Below are 23,736 nucleotides of genomic sequence, written 5' to 3'. Positions count from 1 at the left end.
TGCTGGGGGGGGGGGGGGGTGCCGCGCGCCTGTTGGCCGAGTCCGCTCGTTCCCTCCCTGCTGCTCCCTCTGCCCCGGAACAGGAAGTAACCTGTTCTGCGCAGAGGGAGCAGCAGGGAGAGAACGAGCGGACTTAGCCAACAGGTGCGCGGCACCCCCCCCAGCGACGTGCACCCGGGGTGGACCGCCCCCCCTTGGTACGCCACTGGGTGAGAGTGGCACATTTGGATGGAAGTGGATGGCCTGGTGAGTGGCAATGGTGGGGCTTATGAATGGGAATAGCTAGGCTACTGGTTAGGAGTGGTACATAGAGTGGGTGTGGTTGATGAGTGGTAGTATAGAATGGAATTGGTGGTTGGGAATTTCTGGACAAGTGATAGGGCTGATCAACAGGAGTTGTAGAACTGAGTGGGAGTTGCATGTTGAAGTGGGAGTGGTAGGGCTGATTGTGAGGAGCATGATAGAGTGGGAGTGGCAGCATGAACGGGGAGTGACTATCATGGGTGGGAATGACAGGGCTGCTGACTGGGTGTGCAGGGTAGAGAGGAGGTGTCTGGGACAGTGAATGGGAGTGGATGAGCTAGAAAGTGGGAGTAATGTAAGAAGTGGGTGTGATGGGACTGGTGAATAGGAGAGGCAAGGTCTAAGTGGCAGTATTAGGATAGAATGGGAGTGGCTGAATTGATGAGTCAGAGTGTTGGCAAGGAGTGAAAACAGCTGAGTTGAAGAATGGAAGTGGCTGGAGCAAAGTGGAAAATGGGATTGGTGGGACTGGTGGTGTGGGAGAAGCTGGAGTGGTAACTGGGAAATGAAACAATTGAGTGGGAGTATCTTTTCTGGAGACTGAAAGTGGCTTGGTTCATGGCTGTTATGTTAGGGCTGGTGAGTGGGTGTAGTAAGATAAAGTGGGAGTGGCTGAACTGGTGAGTGGGTCTAGCAAGTTTGAGTGGGAAGTGACTGGTGTGTGAGTTGGAGTACTGAACTGATGAGTGGGTGAGTAGCAAGTCTGAGCTAACGGCGGCCTATCTTAGTGGGAGTGCCTAGGCTGATGAAAAGCAAGTTTTGAGTGGGATGGTAGGGGCAGGTGGGTGGGAACAGTAAGCTGAAGTGGAGGCAGTTGGGCTGCTGATTCTGAATGACAGGGTGGGATGGGCGTGGCTGCATGGTGATCGGGCGTGGCCGGGTGGAGTGGGCGTGGCCTGATGGCGAAGGGGCGTGGCCGGGCCACTGACTGACTCACACTTCTCTGGCCTGTGGGAGGCGGCCGTGATCGGGGTTAATGCTGTCAGGGCAGGGGGCGGAGTGAGAAACGGAAGCCGTGAGCCACTTCCGGCGCTCAGCGGGCGGCCATATTGAAGGAAACGAGGCGGAGCGGTGTGGGCTCGTCGTGGCTGTTGTTTGCTGACGATTTTCATTTCCGGGGTGCGGGCGGCGGGAGGACGAGCTGCGGCTGCCCGGGCTGTGAGGGGGAGGCGGCGCTGGTGGCGGCGCTCCGGATCCCGAGTACGTAAGCGCTGGGACGCGGCCCGCGGGATTCCTCCCGGCCTGGCAGAGGTGAGCCGCCGCCGCCCGTCTCCTCCGTGTCTGCCTCCTCTTCCTCTGCCCGCCACTTCCGCCCCGGCCCTGGGCTCCCCCCCTCCCCCCAGTGAGCAGATCTCTGTATCTGCTGCCGCTGCCCTCTCTGTGCCTTCACTGGCTCTTAGTCTGAACTCTGTCTGGCCCTTGTGCCCAAGTAATGCCCCTCTTTCTGCTTCCGCCAGTGGCCAGCGCTGTCCTGGCTCATTGCCCCCACTGGTGTCTGTTTCCACCAATGCCCAGAACTGTCATATCTCTCTTTTTATTCCCTTATCCATTAAGGTAATGGTTCTGAGCTCTTGTGCTGTAGTCTGTTCTTTTTGTTCTGAAAACTATTCTGAGTGCTTCTGTGTTTTCTTGCTCCCCCTTTCTTTGTCCCTCTGTGTCCTCTGGGGGGGGGGGGGGGGGGGGGGGGGGGGGGGGGGGGGGCGCGCTTCTTTCCACCCACCCACATATTTTCTGGGGCATAGGCTTAACTACTCCATCAATTTTTTTCCTTCTCTTTAAGTCAAATTTATTACATTTTACTGCAGAGGCACAATATATTAGATGGATGGATGGATGGAAGGAGGGGGCGGGCCATATTTACAAGCACTTAACATTGGATGCTAAATGCATTAACAATTGGTGCTGGTTAGTGGATAAGTTTTGACTGGGCAACTTTGTGATGCCTCACAAAAAGGATAAGAGTATTTTAATATATATGTGTACAAGAGAAGGGTTTTTTTTTTATGCTAATGAGGAAATTGGACCCATGTTATTTCCTCCATACCCAATTTCAAAAAAATATATAGGGTGGATGTTGGGGTGCATAGACTTCTTCCCTTTCTCAATAATTTCCTTTTTTGGCACTTCAAAGGAATGTAGTATTTTACTAAGTATCTTGCAATTCACCAAACGAAATCAACATATGTAGGCCAAGGCTAGTTAGCAGTGATATTCAGAAGGTCTTTGGATAACATTATCAATTTAGTAGACCAAATAGCATTCCAAACAGCTGACTTAAGTTATTTATTTATTTAACACATTTATATCCCACATTTTCCCACCTAGTTGCAGGCTCAATGTGACTTACACAATACCGTAAAGCTTCGGTTCAATAATACAGGTGCATAATGAAGTAGAAAGCATGATAAGAAACATAAGTATAAGCTACGAGAAACGAAGACGGGGTGGTAATAAACGTCCAGTATTGTCCGTATTTAGCTGTGTCACAGGAAGTAGAAAGTTAATCTGGATCAGGGGGATAAGCCTTCTTAAACAGGATGGTTTTCAGTATTTTCCTGAAGTTAAGGTGGTTGTAGATAGACCTTACAGCTTTGGGCAAAGCATTCCATAGTTGTGTACTTATGTAAGAAAAGCTGGATGCATAAGTAGATTTGTATCTAAGTCCAATACAGTCTGGATAATGCAGATTTAATAAGTACAGGATAGGTTGCTACTGTTTCTGGGTGGTAATTTTATAAGGTCCAGCATGTATCCAGGAACATCACCATAAATAATTCTTTGGACAAGAGTACAAACCTTAAAGGCAATACGTTCCTTGGTGGGGAGCCAATGTAGTTTTTCACGAATGTGTTTGGCACTTTTTATCCACTGAAACTTAGGAACACATGTTAAGCAATCCTATATCATAGAGATGCTGAATTTGATTTATTTTTATTTTTTAAACTATTTACTGTAGTTGCAGATAATAAAAATATGAACAACATCCATGAAGTATATGAGTTACCAAATAATCAAATACAGCACAAAAAACAAGCATGAGTAGGAATGCTGAGTTTTGGGTATAGAGTTAAGCAGATACGTAATGAGCTTACCACTGTGCAACAGCCATGTGTCTGATTAATGCTCCCACAATAAAACCGGAAGTTTTATTTCCGCCCCCCCTCCCCCATTCTTGTTTTTATTTTTTCTAGTGACCGATCTCTTTCCTACCATTTTCATTAGAATCCCCTCCCCCCTTCTACTTTAATATGACTTATCCCTTACCCCTTCTTAGCAAGCTCTTGTCCTTCGTCTCTGTTCCTTCTACCTTCGTAGCCTTTCTACTGTCTCTTCAAAATGGGGTAAATTTGTGCATGCCATCACAGGAATGAACTTTATACCTATATCTGGGGATATTGGAAATCTAAATCTACTACTACTACTAAACATTTCTAGAGCGCTACTAGGGTTACGCAGCGCTGTACAATTTAACAAAGAGAGACAGTCCCTGCTCAAAGAGCTTACAATCTAATAGACAAGTGAACGGTCGGTCCGATAGGGGCAGTCAAATTGGGGCAGTCTGGATTCTCTCGGATTAACTTTAAATGCTTCACTTAACACTTGCATTGTGCTGAGAGAGCTGCCACCTAGCAATCATAAAGTGCAATATTTACAGGCAAACATATCAAGGTACACCTGGAAACTTTTTAAATCAGAATTATGATGTGCAGTTCAGTAGGGACAGTTTCTGTTATCTTTTCACCACAATTTCTTCTTTGATTGCATTTGTTAGCACTTGAGGATCTTCTTTCCAAAGTGGCACTGATACTTCTATTAGTAAAGCTGTTCTTGTGCATTTCTGCTTTACCAGTTTTCATGAATCAAACTTCTTTAATGGTCAGAATAGGAATGTTCAGTTGATCAGAACTTCATTCGACATAGTTCTGTCAGTGCCATGATCCCAATGTTTTTCTCCATAACAGTATTAGTGTTTACATAGTTTTTTTTGGATGAAACATGCTAACTTATTGTGCTTTTTGTATATGGGTGTTCTTACATTTTACACACAATAATGAGATGCGTGGCTGTTCAATGCTATAAAATCTACATTTGTTCTATCATTATATTCTATTCTAGCTTTCAACCATCTTGTCTGTAGTCCAGTATCCTGTGCTGCAATTATTCATCACTTTTCTTTAGGTTTATATTCACTACCTCATTACCGATTTATGTGTCAGGCTTTTGATTTGCTTTTGGTTTCTGAAGTAACTGTATTTCCCACTGTATTTGTGCTTTAGCCTTTTCTTTCCTTATTTATTGGTCTAATAAAGAGGGGGGGGGGGGTTCTCTTTTCATGAATTCTGTTTCTTCTTTCCACCTGTGTGATGGTGGACTTGCTCATCCTTTCTGTTCATCACAACATTTGCTTGAATTTAAGGATGGAAACTGACTTTGGCCATTTGCTTTAATAATTCTGCTTGATTTGGGTCTAATTCTATTGGGCTTTTGCTGGTAGCTTACAGTCTATGTATTCAAAGCCCCTATCACCTTTTACCTGTGTGGCACTTAGTGTGAGCTGTCTAATGAAGGATGTATCTGCAATGGTGTCTTCTTGGATTTCCTAACATCTTCCAGGAAGAAAGCTGATGGGCATGCACACTCACATCTTGTAGGAAACGAATGCCAAGTAGTTGTGGCAATAGGTGTAAGTGGCAGCTGCTGGAGTAATAAAGATGGTTGGTGATGTGATAAGCAGAAGGAAGTCATATGGTTGTAAAAGGTCCACTGACTTGTGTAGCTTTTAAGGTTGTTGTATAAAGTGCTTTATTACTTAAAGTTAAATCCCTCAAAAGTTGCCCTTCAGTGTGACTACAGGAATTTAAACATGAGTATAGTTTTCCTACAACACTTCAGGGGGAAAAATATGTAGTATCAGCACCAGGTCTGCATATGGATCTCTTGCATTATAGGAGAAAGGAAGACTGAGCTATGTTAACCCAAGGAGGTTTAATTAACAGGAGATGGTGGGAGCATGCTTGGCCTGAAACCAGTAGGCAGAGCTTGCTGCCATACAAAGTAAAGTAGTTTGAGTGTATCAAGATGGCAGCTGCTGCATAGAGAAGCAATTAAACTTCCTTGGGTGTAAGCAGCTTCAGCCCTATCACATGACACCATCTCCTGCCAATCACAGTTCTTTGTGTTAACTTAGGCCTTCCCTCTACAGGATTCCTAGGTTGTTTAAATATTTGAATGACTGGAGTTAAGACTATAAAAATTGCTGTATATTTTGCATAAAGCAAAGCTATCTAGGTCAGCCCGTGTGATATTCAGCTGTGCCTTATGGAAGTTTGCATAACTTTTGCATGCTGCTAAATTTCATGGATTAGGATTGAGAGGAGGATGGAATGTTAAGGCACCAAATATGGAAAGAGTCTAATAGTCTGACTTAGACTTAGGTCTTATGCTGCACAAAAACAAAAGTAGCAGGCTTGATCCCCAGTGTTGCAGTTCATGAAGGTACCAAAAACATAGTAATGTAGTCAACAGATATATGCACCCTGCGTATATCTGTTGACAGACTGATGCCACTTAGAGATGACAGCAGGTAATGAACAAAATGGCTGATGGAGTCAGCCCAGTTGAGATTCATCCCAATTAGGGTATATGAGATTATAAATTCTGGTGCTGGGGAGGAGTCCGCTGTCTTGGTACATGTGGGTACCAATGACATAGAAAAATGTGGGAGAGAGGTTCTGGAAGCCAAATTTAGGCTCTTAGGTAGAAAGCTCAAATCCAGATCCTCTAGGGTAGCATTTTCTGAAATGCTACCTGTTCCACGTGCAGGGCCCAAGAGACAGGCAGAGCTCCAGAGTCTCAATGCGTGGATGAGACGATGGTGCAGGAGGAGGGTTTTAGATTTGTTAGGAACTGGGCAACATTCTGGGGAAGGGGGAGCCTATTCCGAAAGGATGGGCTCCACCTTAACCAGGGTGGGACCAGGCTGCTGGCGTCGGCATTTAAAAAGGAGATAGAGCAGCTTTTAAACTAGAAATGGGGGGAAGGCCGACAGTCGCTCAAAAGCGCATGGTTCGGGAAAAGGTATCTTGCAAAGATACCTCACAAACAGGGAAGATAGGGTTTCTGGATAGTGAGGTTGCACAACAGACAGTGGTAGACCAGGTGCCCTTAAATACAACTAAAGATCAGACAAAAGATGTCAAATCAATAGTGTCAGGTACTAAGCATCATGCAAATAAGAACAACAAACATACTCTGAAATGTCTATATGCAAATGCTAGGAGTCTAAGAAATAAGATGGGAGAGTTGGAATATATTGCACTAAACGAAAAATTGGATATAATAGGCATTACTGAGACCTGGTGGAAGGAGGATAACCAGTGGGACACTGTCATACCGGGGTACAAAGTATATCGTAGTGATAGGGTGGACCGGACTGGTGGAGGGGTAGCATTGTATATTAACGAGAGCCTCGACTCAGATAGATTACAAATTCAGCAGGACACAAATCACACCTTTGAATCATTGTGGGTTGAAATTCCATGTATAAAAGGGAAAAAACGGTGATAGGAGTGTACTACCGTCCGCCTCGCCAGGATGAGCAGGTAGACACAGAAATGATAAAAGAAATCAGAGACGCAAACAAAATGGGCAATGTGATAATAATGGGTGATTTCAATTATCCAAATATAGACTGGGTAAATGTAACATCGGGACACGCTACAGAGATACAATTCCTTGATGAAATCAAGGACAGCTTTATGGAGCAACTGGTGCAGGAGCCGACGAGAGAAGGAAAAATTCTAGACTTGGTCCTTAGTGGAGTGCATGATCTGGTGAGGGACGTTATGGTACTGGGGCCGCTTGATAACAGTGACCATAATATCAGTTTTGATATCGACCTTGAAGTAACTGTACACAGAAAGTCAAATACGTTAGCGTTTAACTTTAAAAAAGGAGACTATGATAAAATGAGAAGAACGGTAAAAAAAAAACTTAGGGGGGCAACTGAGAGAGTAAAAACTGTACAACAGGCGTGGACGCTGTTCAAAAATACCAACCTGGAGGCCCAGGCCATACATATTCCGCAAATTAGAAAAGAAAGACGGAACTCCAAAAGACAGCCGGCCTGGTTGAAAAGTGAGGTGAAGGAAGCTATTAGGGCTAAAAGAAACGCCTTTAGAAAATGGAAGAAGGAACCGTCTGAAAATAACAAGAAGCAGCATAAGGAGTGTCAAAGCAAATGCAAGGCGCAGATAAAGAAGGCCAAGAGGGATTACGAAAAAAAGATAGCATTAGAGGCAAAAAAACATAGTAAAAAATTTTTTCGGTATATTAAAAGCAGGAAGCCGGCAAAAGAATTGGTTGGGCCGCTGGATGACCGAGGGGTAAAAGGGGCGATCAAGGAAGACAAAGACGTAGCGGAGAGACTGAATGAATTCTTTGCTTCGGTCTTCACCGAGGAAGATTTGGGTGGGATACCGGTGTCGGAAATGGTATTTCAAGCGGACGAGTCGGAGAAACTTACTAACTTCACGGTAAACCTGGAGGACGTAATGGGGCAGTTCGGCAAACTGAAGAGTAGCAAATCTCCTGGACCGGATGGTATTCATCCTAGAGTACTGATAGAACTGAAAAATGAGCTTGCGGAGCTACTGCTAGTGATATGCAACTTATCCTTAAAATCGAGCGTGGTACCGGAAGATTGGAGGGTGGCCAATGTAACGCCCATTTTTAAAAAAGGCTCCAGGGGAGATCCGGGAAATTATAGACCGGTGAGTCTGACGTCGGTGCCGGGGAAATGGTAGAGGCTATTATTAAAAACAAAATTACAGAGCACATCCGAGGACATGGATTACTGAGACCGAGTCAGCACGGCTTTTGTGTGGGGAAATCTTGCCTGACCAATTTACTTCAATTCTTTGAAGGAGTAAACAAACATGTGGACAAAGGGGAGCCGGTTGATATTGTGTATCTGGATTTTCAAAAGGCGTTTGACAAGGTACCTCATGAAAGGCTACAGAGGAAATTGGAGGGTCATGGGATAGGAGGAAATGTCCTATTGTGGATTAAAAACTGGTTGAAGGATAGGAAACAGAGAGTGGGGTTAAATGGGCAGTATTCACAATGGAGAAGGGTAGTTAGTGGGGTTCCTCAGGGGTCCGTGCTAGGACCGCTGCTTTTTAATATATTTATAAATGATTTAGAGATGGGAGTAACTAGCGAGGTAATTAAATTTGCTGATGACACAAAGTTATTCAAAGTCGTTAAATCGCGACAGGATTGTGAAAAATTACAAGAGGACCTTACCAGACTGGGAGACTGGGCGGCTAAATGGCAGATGATGTTTAATGTGAGCAAGTGCAAGGTGATGCATGTGGGAATAAAGAACCCGAATTATAGCTACGTCATGCAAGGTTCCACGTTAGGAGTTACGGACCAAGAAAGGGATCTGGGTGTCGTCGTCGATAACACGCTGAAACCTTCTGCTCAGTGTGCTGCTGCGGCTAGGAAAGCGAATAGAATGTTGGGTATTATTAGGAAAGGTATGGAAAACAGGTGTGAGGATGTTATAATGCCGTTGTATCGCTCCATGGTGCGACCGCACCTTGAGTATTGTGTTCAATTCTGGTCGCCGCATCTCAAGAAAGATATAGTAGAATTGGAAAAGGTGCAGCGAAGGGCGACTAAAATGATAGCGGGGATGGGACGACTTCCCTATGAAGAAAGACTAAGGAGGCTAGGGCTATACAGCTTGGAGAAGAGACGGCTGAGGGGAGACATGATAGAGGTATATAAAATAATGAGTGGAGTGGAACAGGTGGATGTGAAGCTTCTGTTCACGCTTTCCAAAAATACTAGGACTAGGGGGCATGCGATGAAACTACAGTGTAGTAAATTTAAAACAAATCGGAGAAAATGTTTCTTCACCCAACGTGTAATTAAACTCTGGAATTCATTGCCGGAAAATGTGGTGAAGGCGGTTAGCTTAGCAGAGTTTAAAAAGGGGTTGGACGGTTTCCTAAAGGACAAGTCCATAAACCGCTACTAAACGGACTTGGAAAAATCCAAAATCCCAGGAATAACATGTATAGAATGTTTGTATGTTTGGGAAGCTTGCCAGGTGCCCTTGGCCTGGATTGGCCGCTGTCGGGAACAAGATGCTGGGCTCGATGGACCCTTGGTCTTTTCCCAGTATGGCATTACTTATGTACTTATGTACTTATTTGTAACCCACAGTGTCCCCCCTCCCATGAACACTCAACCCTTTGCAAGCATTGTTCTGTCCCAGTGTGCCCACAATCTGTTATAATTCACCGTGAATAGGATGTCTGACATTACCATTTTCAACTTTTCTTTGAATGAGACCAATATAAGCCCATCCCTCCCCCCCAACCATGTCTTATTTCCAAGTTCTGTATTAACTCTATGACCACAAATTGAATGAGGCTGCTGTAAAAAAAAAAAAAAAATGCAGTTTTCCCATGCTTCTTGAAGGTTGAGCTTGATCTTGGTGCCCTGTGCAGGTTACCTGAATGTTTTGTGGGAGATGTGTTGCAGGCGTTCTGTTTACCTTGTAACATTAGGATGAAGTTAGTTTGTCATAATACCCTTCAGAGCTTTGAGAGCATATGATCTTGTGAGTAATGTCAGAAGATCTCTCAATAGCTTTACTTTGAGTAAGTAATTTGCTATTCATGTGTGCAATATAATTTAGTAGTGTTTTTTGCTGTGTTTTCACAGCTTGGTGTTTTAACAGTAATAGCATAGATTTTAGACCGAAATTTGCATTTATCCTTCATACTTTGAGTTTCTACAAGAGTTTCAACCATCAGCTGTTGAACCTTATCTATTCTGCTCTTTGGTCCATATGCTTATTAATGTTTGAATAACTAGGAGTAGGCCAAGGTTATGAAATTCTTAAAATTCCTTTAGTTAAAGGGTTGTATCATTTGAAAGTGCTTTTATTCAAAACATTAGTTGGCAGCCATTTTCTCAGTTGTTACTGTGCAGACAATTGGTTCATAGTATTTGAAAAATAGGTGTTGTAGACCAGTGTTTCCCAAGTCCAGTCCTGGAGTACCTTTTGCCAGTCAGGTTTTCTGGATATCTACGATGAATATGCATGGATAGCCTGAAAACCTGACTGGCAAGGGTTACTCTAGGACCGGACTTGGGGAAACACTGTTGTAGGCCATTTTATGAAGTTTTTTTTTTTTTTCCATGGTTCTGCAGGGGCTGAATTGGGCTTCCTTCTTATTTTTCAGTGATTTGCAGACAGAAGAGCTGTAAGGACTTCTAGAAATTTTCTTCTTTTATCTTTTAAATTCTAAAAGATTTGGTGTGTCATGAAGCCCTTCTTTAAAGAAATAATATTTGAAGATGGGAGTACCACCTGAGTTATTCAAAATAACTTTTACAATCTTGGTACTGTGTTTTTCTCATTTAGTCCCATTTTTTTATTTTTATTTTCTCCTTTGACTCAAAAGCTATAGATTTCTTTATTATAGATTTACGCCTGTGACTAACACCTATGAGTCTGAGCTGTACCTTTTTCATGCTGTGACACCTTTGGTTTTTGAACGGAGTAGGTAACTTTAGATTTTGGATAGTATAACACTAAGATAACATAAATCCAAGTACTAGCAAAAATAGCTAATTCTTATTAATCATAAAATATAGATCAAAAAGATAAAACAGAATCAAGAACATTTTTGCAAAGTATTACTTTATACATATTTTTCTGTCCTTTAACATAAACCACAGTAAGAGATCTAAGGTGATGTCTTACATTTTTGATGTGCCTTTGTTTCACTGTGCTGAATGATTCATACAGCGTTATAAGGCTACATCTTGTGAACAATCCATGATGCTTTCTGTGTGGATACATTTCTTGTTACTGGTTGTATACGATTAGTTTTCACCGCTGAGGCAGGCTGTTTAGCCGAAACATGCCCAGATCATGTCATTTACAAGTTGTTCTATATTTGGATTGAAATAAAGCCACCTGATTTGGAACGCCTGTGGCATCTGCATCCGTCTCTGCTTCTCACCGCTCCTTTGCCTGGCTGTCTTACCCTTATTACACCCCTACACATCACAATTTAATGTTTAAAGGCCTTAATTTCATTTAGAGGGTCATTTAGCACAAAGCTAATTGGATAAAATCAGCAGTATCATGATCTGGCAAACTAGTGAGAGGAGCTAAATGGGAATGCCGACCCCAAAGACAGCATGAAGTGCCCAGGAATGTTGAGGGATTGCTACTCACCCCCCAGGTTCACCCTTTGGTCTCTTTAGTTTTAATGCCAGCTTAGCGGCTTTTTTCTGTGGCAGGAAGAACTTGTAGCAGAATTGACCCTATGCTCTGCCCCCTTGTGGAGGGACACTGTCGGGCCTACCTCAAGGCAGGCCCTTCCAAAGGACTGTTTGTGTGACCCATGTTAGTCCAGGATTCTTGTTTTTTTGTGTGTGTTTTTGAGTTAAACTGCACAATTTAATCCTATACTTATTTGAGAGCAAGTGCCTGCTGGAGGGATGATGTTGGAATGAGTGAATTATTATTCTGTTTGTATAATTTTGGGGGTTGCTTTAGGGCTGAGGAGCAGGTGGGGTGTGTTTATGATAGTTTGGGTAGGGGCAGATACGCCATATGGGCTTTATCTGCCATCATTTTTGTATTTAGTCTGGCCGTCCATGCTGTCTGCTCTCCCTTAGAGCTCTATGTACTTATCTGATTTCAAGAAAGCTTGGGACTTTTTATTAATGGATATGGTAGACTGCACTATCACTAATAGCATCAAGGTGGTGTAACTTAACTAGGACATCAACAAAGGGTGAAGGACAAAGAAATAAGAGATGTAGGAATGCATAGCACAACGATAATTTCCTAATGATGAAACACAGGATAAACTAAAACCAGTAGGAACATACGAAATATGCAGATCTCTAGGATACAGTCTCCATGAAATCATCATCCTTTCCATGAAGAACTGTTTCCTTATGTTACTCCTCAGTCTGTCCCCTTTCACCTTCATCTTGTGTCCCCTCATTCTAGAGCTTCCTTTCAATTGAAAGAGACTCATCTCCTGTGACGCATACATATTTAAATGTCTCTATCATATCTCCCCTCTCCCACCTTTCTTCCAAATTATGCATAATGAGATCTTTAAGTCTGACCCTATATGCTTTGAGGAAGACCATTTTCTTTCTGGACTGACTCTGTTTATATCTTTCTGAAGGTGCGGTCTCCAGAAATGTGCACGGTACTCTGAATGGGGTCTCACCACAGACTTACACAAAGACATTATCACCTCCTTTTTCCTGCCGGCCATTCCTTGCTCTGTGCAGCCAAGTATTCTAGCTTTCACTATTTTTTTTTTAATCTGTTGGCCACCTGAAGATCATCACATACCGCTCCCTTGGGTACACAGCCCTTCATTCTTAGCAATAAATCACAGCTGCCAAATTCTGGACTTTTCTTTAAGCTTCATTAGGTCTCTCCTCATGTTATTCACACCTTCAGGAGATGGTTCAGATTTTGGTATCATCCTCAGAGGCAAACCTTAACCTGACAGCCCTTCAGCAATATTGCTTACAAAAATGTTAAGAAGAACCAGACCAAGAACCAAACTTTGTGGCACACCACTGGTAACATGCCTTTCCTCAGAGTGAACTCTATTTACCACTACCCTCTGTTGCCTTCCACTCAACCAGTTTGTACCTGGCATAGGCAATGTAGGTTGAAGAATTCATGAGAGAAGGAATTCTTGGGCTCAGTCTATATCAGTTTACTCTTTCCAGAAGTACAAAAACTAGGATGAGGGGTGGACGGACACAAAATTACTGATAGCACATTTACAACAAATTGGAGAAAATATTTCTTCAGCATATAATTCAGCTCTGGAATTCACTGCCAGAGAATGTGTTAAAAGCCATTTAGTGTAGCAGGGTTTAAAATAAGGTTGGAGAAGTTCCTACCAGTGTTGATTTCATTTGATGTAGATGCAAAGTTAGAAGTTCAAATCAAGTGCCTCCACATCTTCTCTCCCCCCCCCCAATAAAATATTGAAGAGTCTGCAGAGAAGGTCTACCTCAGAAGTAGGCCCCATCATTGGCTGCTTGGGTGAAATTTACGTTCTAAAAGTAGCTCATTGCAAGCTGGAAACAAGGGGAAGAAAGGGAGGAGGGCACAATGTTTAATCTTTGCTATAGCCAAGGCTGTGGATTCGGAATCGGAAGCAATTTTTGGGGGAATCGGAGTAGGTAAAAATGTACTGACTTTGACAGCTTCAAAATAAAAACTTACAACAGTGTATTGTATATTTTCATTTGATAGCATTTTTTTCTTCAAGTTCTACTACGTTGTGTAGTCCTACTAGACTACTTTTATACATAAATTTAATTACAGACATAGTATATTTCTTTATCTTCGATTTACTAGACATAGTAGGAGTTGAAGTCGAACAGTAGAAAAATAAAGGCGTTGAAGACAAAAGTTTGGTGTAACCACTGTACAACCCTGATTGTAGCTTTCTAAAATACCAACTGAGGAGATTAATTATTAGAGAACATGGCTGGTAGACTCTTGGCAGCTGAACATCATATTTATTATAAGCTACTTTGTTTTTGGTGTTTGGAACTTGGAGGACCCTGTATATTTGTAGAATTTGTTGTCTAGCTATGATCCTCTGAGAAGGCCGTGTTCTTAGCAACAAGCTTTGCTTACAGGACTCTAGCACTGTGAAATTATGATGTACTCATTTACAGACTTAAGTTAACGGGTTCCAGGTTTTACAATGTATTGCCTTTAGAGTTGTGTTGTGAGAATTTAATACCAACTTTCAAAAAGAAATCAAAATTTGTGATTCTTTGTGAAAGCTTTTAGTTAAGATGGACCTTGTTGTGAGTTGACTTTATAAGTTTAAACAATAGAAGTAGAATTATGGTTTAGGTGTGACCTGTTAGATTTGGTGAGATTGAAGGATTTGAAGCGTGAGATTAATTTAGACTTTATTGTAATATACTATTGTGAGAGTGAGAGAATGTTCTTCTTCGAATGACTTTGTACAATCATTCGACTCCTACTATGTCAAATCTGAGAGAGAGAGAGATGTATCACATTAGCTCAATGGCTGGCATCTCTACTTCAGGAAGCATGTGAAAGCTTGGCTCTTACAAGCAGGCCTAGTAACTAACTTGTTAGTCTCACACTCAAGGAGTGACCTGGGCTGCACATACGCAGCTGGACATGTTTATCCACTCCTACCCAAGCTAATATATATTTGCCTTTCTAACCTCGTGTGCAACTTTTTTTATATTAGTCCCCTCATTTTCTAACTCCTCTTATTCTCATACCTATCTTTGTTCCATCTTTGCTTATAACCTATGCTGTCTATTAAAACGTTCTATCACGTATTGTGCTGACATTGTAAGTAGTATACTATGCCATACTGCCTGCAACACAGCAAATTAATGGACCATTTTGGACACTCTTACCCTTCCCTGCTTTTTCCCTGTACACCCTGTTCTTTTGATGCTTCCTGATCACTACACTATATTGTATTTGTATATTTACCGGATTGGCGATTGCCTCTACGGTTTGATGTAAGCCACATTGAGCCTGCAAATAGGTGGGAAAATGTGGGGTACAAATGTGATAAATACTTTGTACTGTTATTTGAATATTTTTACTGCTGTAATTGTTTTTCTTATGTTTGATTTATTCCTATTGTATACCGTCTTGAGTGAATTCCTTCAAAAAGACTGCAAATAAATCCTAAAAAAAAAATATATATATATATATATATATATATAGAGAGAGAGAGAGAGAGAATATATATATATAATCTCCCTATATACACACATATATAAAATCTCCATATCTCTGTGTGTGTAGAGAGAGATCTGTGAAACTTAACAAGCCAGTGATATTAACATTAAGAATTAGTTTAAGCTTTCTATCTTTTTTTTCTCTCTGCAGTATTTACTTGTTGAAGTTACCTCCATCCTAATGCCATGAATGTTGAAGTGGACCATGTGGAACAAAAAGCTGTTCATTCTTGGTCAAGAATCTCATCTGCAGGACAGAAGGCACTGGAAGATGCCCTCAGGGTCTTTAACCCAATGTCCAAAGACCTTACAGACACTGAGACACAGCTGGTAGCTTTTCTCCAAGGTCTCCGTGATGAAGGCTATCAACCCACAATCTTAAGAAGTAAAGATGTATATGGCTATAGCTCCTGTACAGCAGACACCCCGACCCAAACAGAAATGGGCCTGAAGAACAATTCTAACCTGACTACTACTATACCAGAATCTTCTAAAAATCAATCAAAAGGTCCATCCTCAGCCAAGGTATCCAGTACATCTGGGAGTATCACAATAAATTCATGTAAAGTTTCTTCCAGACCTACATCAAAAAGTAATTCCACAAATATTTTGTTAAGGTCATTGAAACGGACTGGATCAGATGCAACAAAAACATCAACAGTAGGATTTCCTGCCAACATGTATCCTGGTGTCTACCCAGCAGTGAGGCTGTCTGTTGTTTTGGAAACCTTGGTCCCTCTGAAGACCACAGCATCATCTTTGGATGGAAAATATAAACAGAGGCTCATAGGAGTTGCACCAGCCGAGCTAAAGCTTCTCACGTCATCAGGTTCCTCAAGGCAGACTTCAGTGGGGAAGACAACTAAAATGGTGTCAAGACCAGTAGAGGCCAAAGGGTGTCACTATTTAATTAAGAAGGCGCCTGACTCTGTCAGTATAGTTTCAAGACATCTGAATGGCACTCTGATAAAGGGACCCAATGGAAGAATACTAAAGGAGAGCAATGCTTGCAAAGCTTCTGGCATCTTAAATGGTCGCATTATGGGTAGCTCCTCTCAGAGCTCAAGTGGTGGAACGCAGTCTAAGATCTCCAAAGGCAAAGCAAAGATAAAACCACCTGTGAGCAAAACCCAAAGTAAAAATAATAGTCATCGGAAAGACCTTGGACAGAAGAGGAAAAGAGGGGAAGAGGTACGAGAAATACCACCATTGAAGAAAAGAAATGGTTCCATTCCAATACAAAAGAATTCAGAACTGAATAAGAAAAAACTTAATCTTCTGAAATTCAGGGTCATCAAGGTGGATAGGCTGTCTTCAGATGATGAAGTGAGGAAAAAAGCCCAAAAGATCTTTCAAGTCAACCTCTCTCCTGTCATTAAGATCGGACCCTTACCTTCTACTGTACCCTGAAATGTTCTTCTTCCGTTGACATTTGAACAGATTCAGGATAAGCAAAGATGCCAGACAAGTGCAACTGGCCAAAAATTAGATTCCCTGGTGCCTGGGTACACTTGGCGTCATAGTTGCAAACCTTGAGCATCTTACAGTAGTAGTCTGATAACTGGTTGTCCACACCATTGTACAGTATAACATCCAAGCAGATACAGCATTAAGACAGTTATATCTGCAAAGAGCAAGGGGAAAATCTGTGTTCTTATCAAGAGGTGACTTAGGAATGCTGTATGCTTTGCATTTCTCCGAACATGGCAAGGTGTAAATTTTTGTGCAATAGTTGAACACATGACTTTCACAATGTTGATGCACTGTGACATTTTGCTCTCATTTCTGAATTTTGTGTGTGTATACATGTATGTTTATTGTTTTGATTAGATTTAATTTTTAACTTTATTCTACATGTCTATGGCTGACAGACCTTTTTTCTCCCTCAGTTTGGTTTGTTAATTTTGACAGTCCCAACAATTAGTTGAAAAAAGTGCCAAAAAGTTTTGATTCGCAAATTGGTATTTTTACTGTTCTGTTCAGCTTCTTGATTAGAAGCATGTGTGAAGGTCCAGCAGATGTGAGCAAATCACTTATTACAGTAGTCTAGCAGCCCAGTGGACATTTAAGTGAGTTAGTCCTTTAATAAGAGATATATCATGTTGTGCCCACCACTTTTGAAATTAATTTCCAGATTAATATTTTCAGCCCAGACTAAAAAATAACATTCTTCTCTAATAGTAAGAAATCTGGCATGGACCAGCTTCAAGGCTATGCAGATTCCAATCCTTCTAGCTTGCAGCATCACACGTCTTATTTCTTATGCTGACTGGTGATGATCTGCTGAGCACTAGTGGAAATAGGATACTGATGCTCAAAGTTGGGGGGGGGGGGGGGGGGGAGGGGACGTGCAGTGTAAAAGTGCCTGTATTACACAACTTATTTATGCAGTGCAGAACAAGATTTTAAAGTGTACACTCTGTGAAATTTGAATCTGGAGGATTTGAGAGGTGGTGAGAATATCTGTTGAGTCTCTAGACAACTAGAGGGTTTTTACAAGGGGGTGCCTAATTTAAAGTGTCTACATGAAGCCTATTTGATAAAGATGGACAGACACCTGCTTCATAGCGTAAGTGGCAGACATGGACATTTACACCGAATTTGTCAAGTATGCCCATAAATGATATTTTATAATCTGCGCAATTATGTGCCCCTGACAAAAGTATGCACCATCAATTCAAGGCATATCTTTTCCTACCCAGTTGATCTTTTCTAAGAGGTCATTTACTTGTGTGTGTGACCATAGCCACATGTAAATGATAAAGTATGCACCTGCTTTTGGCAGTATTTTTAACCAATACACACTCCTTTACAAAATTGCTCTCCTGGTGTCTCCTCTCTCCTGCAATCTCGAGGATTTACCTTTCGTGAAAATATGACTGGTACATAAATAGCACATGAAGAGCCTTGGGTCCAGGTTCAGCATTCAGCTTTCCAAGGCTTAAGGCCAACCTCAGCACACAAAGTGAATTTTAGAAGTGTTGGACTCTCCTTCCTTTTTTTTTTTTTTTTTTTCATTTTAAAATTTGATATAATGGAGAATGTCAGGATCTTTATAATATTAGTTTTAAAATAGCTTTATGAACATTTTCCAGTAGATGAAAATTGCCACAATTCTGTTTGTTTTTGGTGGCAATGAGAGAGATTTTGAGCACAAACTTCACGAGCAAAAAAAAGACTAAGCCTCAGAAGATTGAATTGTGACAAACTGCATTACAAGAGTAATTGTTAAAATGGATGCAGTTAATATGAAGAATGTAACTTTTAAGTGTTTCATGCCAATGAAGCAATTTATAGTAACAGGAATTTTTTCAAGTAATCTAATTTGATGAAAAAAAAAATAATCCTGAGTTTGTTACATAAACATTCTCCAGCTTTTCTTTTCCATAAACGTTCATTCTAGATAATAATTTGCAGTTGCATTTTGGAGATTCCATCATTGAGTAGATGTTTATTTTTGGTCTGGATATAAATTTCAATCTAATGTTTATATTTTATATATAACATGCATTATGAGGGAAGTGGGGGGACTTTTTTTTTTTTTTAAAGCCCTAATTTGAAGAATTTTTGTCATCCATGCATCAAATGGAACAAAAACTTCCCATACAGGCTTCTGTTTTTTTTTATCTAACTATAGATCTGATGTGTGTAAGATTGTTCCATGGATTGAGCCATGTTTAATCTGGTCCTAATTTGTCAGAGTTAGTGCTGAAGGAAGAGGGTGTTTGTGCTAAACTGAAACGATCCTGTCAAAAATTATTTCTCATATTCTATGTCACTGGAAGAAATCATTTGAATAGAGCAAACTAGCACAGAATGTTTGAATTTAGCCCTCTCTGTTAGCATTCCTGTATCCTTACCATGTGTCCTGGAGTGGGCTGATACCAAAACATTTCTGATACACTGGATTAATTCTGCGATGGTACCCTTTCCCTAATGCAGTGGGTTCCAGTCCAATCTTATTGACATCACAGTCCAGTTGTTTTTTAAGGGTATCACCAGTAACTGATGCATCAGTGTATGCAAATATATATGAAGCTCCTGCATTTTCACTGTGGATATTCTGTAGACCCACCTGTGTCGAGGTCAGTAGGGCAGGTTTGACATCTCCTGCCCTGGTGCTTGGAGTCCTGTTTAAAGAATGTGTTTATGAAGTTGAAGGAAGTTTGCCAAAGTTAGCCTTGTGGCAGGATGATGCCAAGATTGTCTGCTTGTGAAACTAATTCCCAGAATAATGATTTAACAAAGTTTTCTAAATTTAAGGTATTGCAAATCTTTCTGCTGAGGTCACGTTATCACTTTCTCCAGACATAGCATGGTCCCTGCTATTGAGAACTTTTGTTTGATTTGGTGCTGTAAATAAGACCATGCACTTGTCAGCAAACATCGCTGTGCGACAGGGAAGTTTTTACCTTCCCTCAGCGGTTCTGGTGACCTTTTCCTGTTCTCCATTCTGTTTCGACAGTTGGGGAGGCTTGTAACATGGGAGTATGTTCCTTATTTGTTGTCTTGTGTACATAATCAAGTGTTAAATTTTATAGCCTTGCTGTTTGTGCGTACCAGGTTCTAGTTTGTCATGGTTGCTGTTTGAGAGGATGGGCACAAATTGGGCACTATGTATTAAATATCAAATTTCACGCATTCAGAAGTTCGACATCACTGAGATCCTAAAGTTGTAGGCAGACTCCACGTATTAGTTTTTCAAATTTTACATTTTAAGAGCACAAGGCCAGTTGAGCAGTTAATTCCAGGTTACAGAAAGTTGGTGTAGTATAATATTACGTGGTGAAAATCAAAATAGATCTCGATTCACATAAACAATGTTTTAAAACAGAAAGTGAATCTTATTGGTGCATAAATAACCACTCATAATTTTATGAAAGAGAGGGAAAAACCTCATACTACTGTCACCCTGCATAGATGTTTTTATCCTGAATAGTATAAGTGGCGCACAGTTAAAAAGTAATCATAGGTGAAAACCTCTCTTTGGCTCTAATGAGAGCGTGGTGCAATAACTTAGGAAGTGAAAAAAACACATCTCATTTAGAGTATGTCTTGGTCTGTGCTTCGCTGCTCTTCAGTCAGCTTCCAAGAGTGAGGTCCCGACAGACCCGTTTCGCTATCACTTTCTCAAAGGTCCTCACCACCAAATCTGGAACGATAAAAACCACAGTGAGCACTTTGGAATCGAACCGTGGTTATCTAGCGTGTGAAGTAAAAAGTATTCCAATACCCTGGGAGCTATTCATCACAAATGTATCGCGAAGCCGACAGGCTGCAATGGCGTCTACTATTTAACGACATAGGAGACGTTGCGTGATGGCGTCTCATCCGTCGTTCCAGATTGGGTGGTGAGGACCTTTGAGAAAGCGATAGCAAAACGGGTCCGTCGGGACCTCACTCTTGGAAGTTGATTAAAGAGCAGCAAAGCACAGACCAAGACATACTCTAAATGAGATGTGTTTTTTTCACTTTCTAAGTTATTGCACCACGCTCTCGTTAGAACCAAAGAGAGGTTTTTCACCTATGATTACTTTTTAACTGTGCACCACTTATACTATTCCAGATAAAAACATCCGTGCAGGGCGACAGTAGTATGAGGTTTTTCCCTCTCTTTCATAAAATTATATGAGTGGTTATTTATGCACCAATAAGATTCACTTTTTGTTTTTGTAGTATAATATTAGCAGAGTGACTGTTGCCATCATTTAACCACCTGCTGATGAAATGAGGATCCAGCATTAATGGCTGCCACTAGCTTTCTGAATTTGTGCTACACACAATACCTTTTGTAATAAGGTTGAGGTGTTTACTAGCAACATGTATTATGTTAACTTGTATAAGCAACTTTCATGGCTTTATAATTACACAGGGGCTAGTTTGGATCTTCTTCCCAGCCTCCTTGGTTACACCTGAGTTTGGTTATTCTTGCGCAGAATACAGGTCGGCTATATGGAACCAATACCTGGCTAGACAAGGTTTCAGCTGATCATTTTGGCTTCTCAGGTACTTTATAAATGCTAGAAAAATCAATTCCAAGTTAGAATTAAAAAATTATATTCATAACACTTAGAGCAAAAGTATTTTTGTTCTCTCTAAAATCAGTCTTTATGCCAAAAGGAGTACCAGCCCTCTCTTGAATTTTACTCTTCTTGGTCTGTGCACCTATAAAAAGTGTTGTGTGTAATCACGAACTTTGTGAAATCACCATTATATGTGAGTTGTTTGGGGAACAGGTTTTTTTTTTTTTTAATTTATTGAAATTATTCAAATAGCAAATAAGCAAACAGACTTGTACAACAAAGCCATAAGAAAAAGGAACATGAAGTTTGGGAACAGTTTAAAAGAAATGCAGAACTGAGACTGATCCCTTTACTGGGATAGAACAAAACAGCAGAAATGTCATTTAAAATGGTAGCGTGAATCAAAAATTGGAACGTGCAGAAATTGCAAAATGCAAATCCATGCTAAAAGCCTTGAAATAATTTGAGTTTATATTTTGTTTTTCCCTGGAACAGCCAGGTTTAGTGCAAATCACAATAAAACTTTTTCATTCCAGGTACTCGGGACTGAAATAAGAGAGAATGGGATAACAGGTAGCTTGAAGAATAGGATTATAGCCGATCTTTTGGATTAGTCAAGAAAATCATTCAAATCTCCCATTTTTCCCCAATATCTTTCATTCTTGGGGAAGCAATCGTGTAGGAATGGGTTTTTTTTTGAACATTGCTCCAGGGTGGTGGTAGAGGTGTTAGCTCTCATCAGCTCTTCTGCAGATGCCACTTTAATAAATGTCAAGCCATGGGTGTGTCCTAGATGACTGAAGAACAGATTCAGGGAATGACGCATTTTCATATGGAACTTAGCTGTAATAGAAACTGCGCACCCATTCTCAAATACGAGAGAGAAAACTGCATGAGGAGAAAACAAAGAAAGGACATCTGTGAATTGGAAGTACAAAACTACAAAACAGATGTCAGTAATGCTGCTTGAACACAAAATTTATTGGAATATTGTCGTGCTCATTTCAGTAGAGAATGTACTTGGAGCGTGGGCTTCAATGAGTCCTATCTTGTAAAATCAAGAATCGTCCCTGCCAGACAGACTGTGAGAGAGAGTTTGGGCAGAATGTATTCCTCTGGGACATAGGTGGACAGACCACGGTGGCTTCATATGACTTGTTAACAAATTACTTTTTTTTATTATTATTTATTACATGTTTTCCCTTAATTGTAAAGGTTTATGAAAAAAAGGATGAACTTTAATGCCATGACTATTTCTGGTTTTGCGTTGGCACCTACACATGACTCTGTGCTTTTCCCTTAAAGTGTTGTTGGATTTTCCTTGTTGAATCTCTTCATTTTCTTCCTTACAGTATTCTTTGCTGCTCAGGCTGAAGGAGATTGGGCCTGTGGGTAATATACCCTTTCTACGCCTGGCAGCGCTTGTGTATTAGAATAGCGGAGACCTCTTGTCCTGGCGACTTTAGTAAAATTTATTTCCGTTTTTAAGTACCGCTATTTGTTCTTGATTTTTGTGTGATTATCAATAACGTGTCAGCCAAACCCTATTTCAATGGGCATTTTCTTCTACATATTAGGATAAAGGTAAGAGAGGAACTCGAGTGAGCTAAAGAAGGTTTTGTTTCTCTAAGCTAGCATTTAAAAATATATTTTTGTAAAATACATTTCAAAATAAAACTTTATTTTCTTCTGATTCCTTCTTTATAAATCCAGCAAGACAATGAAGGCATGCTGCATCCTAATATTAACTAGAAAAATACTGAAGAAAAACAAATATTACTTTTGGTACTGATAATTAAGATTTGCCGTTTGGGAAACCTACAGTGGCAGGATTTTGTTTTTCCTACAGGTGTTTAATTTTTCATTTCCTGTAATTAACACTTAAGGGCCCTGTTCACTAGCGTTTTTAGCACGCACTAACGCTAGAGACACCCACATACTCCTGTGGGTGTGTCTAGCATTAGCGCTTGCTAAAACTGCTAGTATGTCTCTAGTGAGGCTTAGCAAACGGGGCCCCTAATTGTTCAGCGTGCTAGGGGCAGGTCCCACTGATCGAAACCTGTAGCGATTCTCCTAGAAATACCTATGTCATTCAGAGCCAGCCAGGTTTTCCTGAGAAACATTTTTTTTAAAAAAGGTGGTCTTCAGGAGGTGTCTTCGTTTTGTTCTGATATTCAGAAGTCCAGCGTATGACAGCGGATAAAGGGCCTGCTTCTCACAGCACATGTGGAAGAATGGATGATGCCTCTCGCGTGGGTCTTCCGTTCCCTCAGTTACAGTTGTCCATGCTTGCGTCCATGGAGTTGATTTTTTTTTTGTGTTAGACTGAGAGGCTGTGAATAGTCTGACTTCCGCGCTGGTCTATTTCTAGATAAGGATCAAGGACGTTTCCTGCAAAACAGCTGTAGTATAAAATACCACAGATTTTCTGTTCTTTAAAATACTTTTTGGTTGTTTTTTTTTTTTCCTGAGAGATTGCCATTTATGCTGTAGCCTGCAATGGCTCTTGAATTGCTAAACAAAATCAGTTTTTTGTATTGTGAATTTGGGGGGGAAATTGGGGGAGGGGGGAAGAGATCAT

The 23,736-nt window shown here is 41.0% G+C and overlaps 1 protein-coding gene across 5 annotated transcripts; it reads left to right on the top strand.

The window, feature by feature from the left end:
* The first annotated feature begins 1,347 nt into the window (after positions 1 to 1,347).
* On the top strand, positions 1,348 to 23,284 carry CCDC71 (coiled-coil domain containing 71). 5 transcript variants are annotated; one of them, XR_003942432.1, is made up of 3 exons: positions 1,348 to 1,554; positions 15,284 to 19,914; positions 20,820 to 23,284. XR_003942432.1 is itself a non-coding variant. In XM_030205720.1 (2 exons), the coding sequence occupies exon 2, from the start codon at positions 15,319 to 15,321 to the stop codon at positions 16,540 to 16,542; it is 1,224 nt and encodes a 407-aa protein (XP_030061580.1). In that variant the 5' UTR covers positions 1,348 to 1,503; positions 15,284 to 15,318; the 3' UTR covers positions 16,543 to 23,284. The 5 variants fall into 5 exon arrangements, 4 of the variants coding, with proteins under 4 accessions (XP_030061580.1, XP_030061578.1, XP_030061579.1 ...); XM_030205720.1 differs by having other exon boundaries at positions 1,348 to 1,503; positions 15,284 to 23,284; XM_030205718.1 differs by having other exon boundaries at positions 15,284 to 23,284.
* Positions 23,285 to 23,736: the final 452 nt, after the last annotated feature.

The sequence above is a fragment of the Microcaecilia unicolor genome, chromosome 6 (assembly GCF_901765095.1).
Source record: "Microcaecilia unicolor chromosome 6, aMicUni1.1, whole genome shotgun sequence".
NCBI lineage: Eukaryota > Metazoa > Chordata > Amphibia > Gymnophiona > Siphonopidae > Microcaecilia > Microcaecilia unicolor.
This window is presented reverse-complemented; position numbering and strand designations above follow the sequence as displayed.

What these genes read in the sequence shown, in the direction of transcription:
- CCDC71 (XM_030205720.1), top strand. Translation starts at nt 15,319, where the DNA reads ATGAATGTTGAAGTGGACCATGTGGAACAAAAAGCTGTTCATTCTTGG.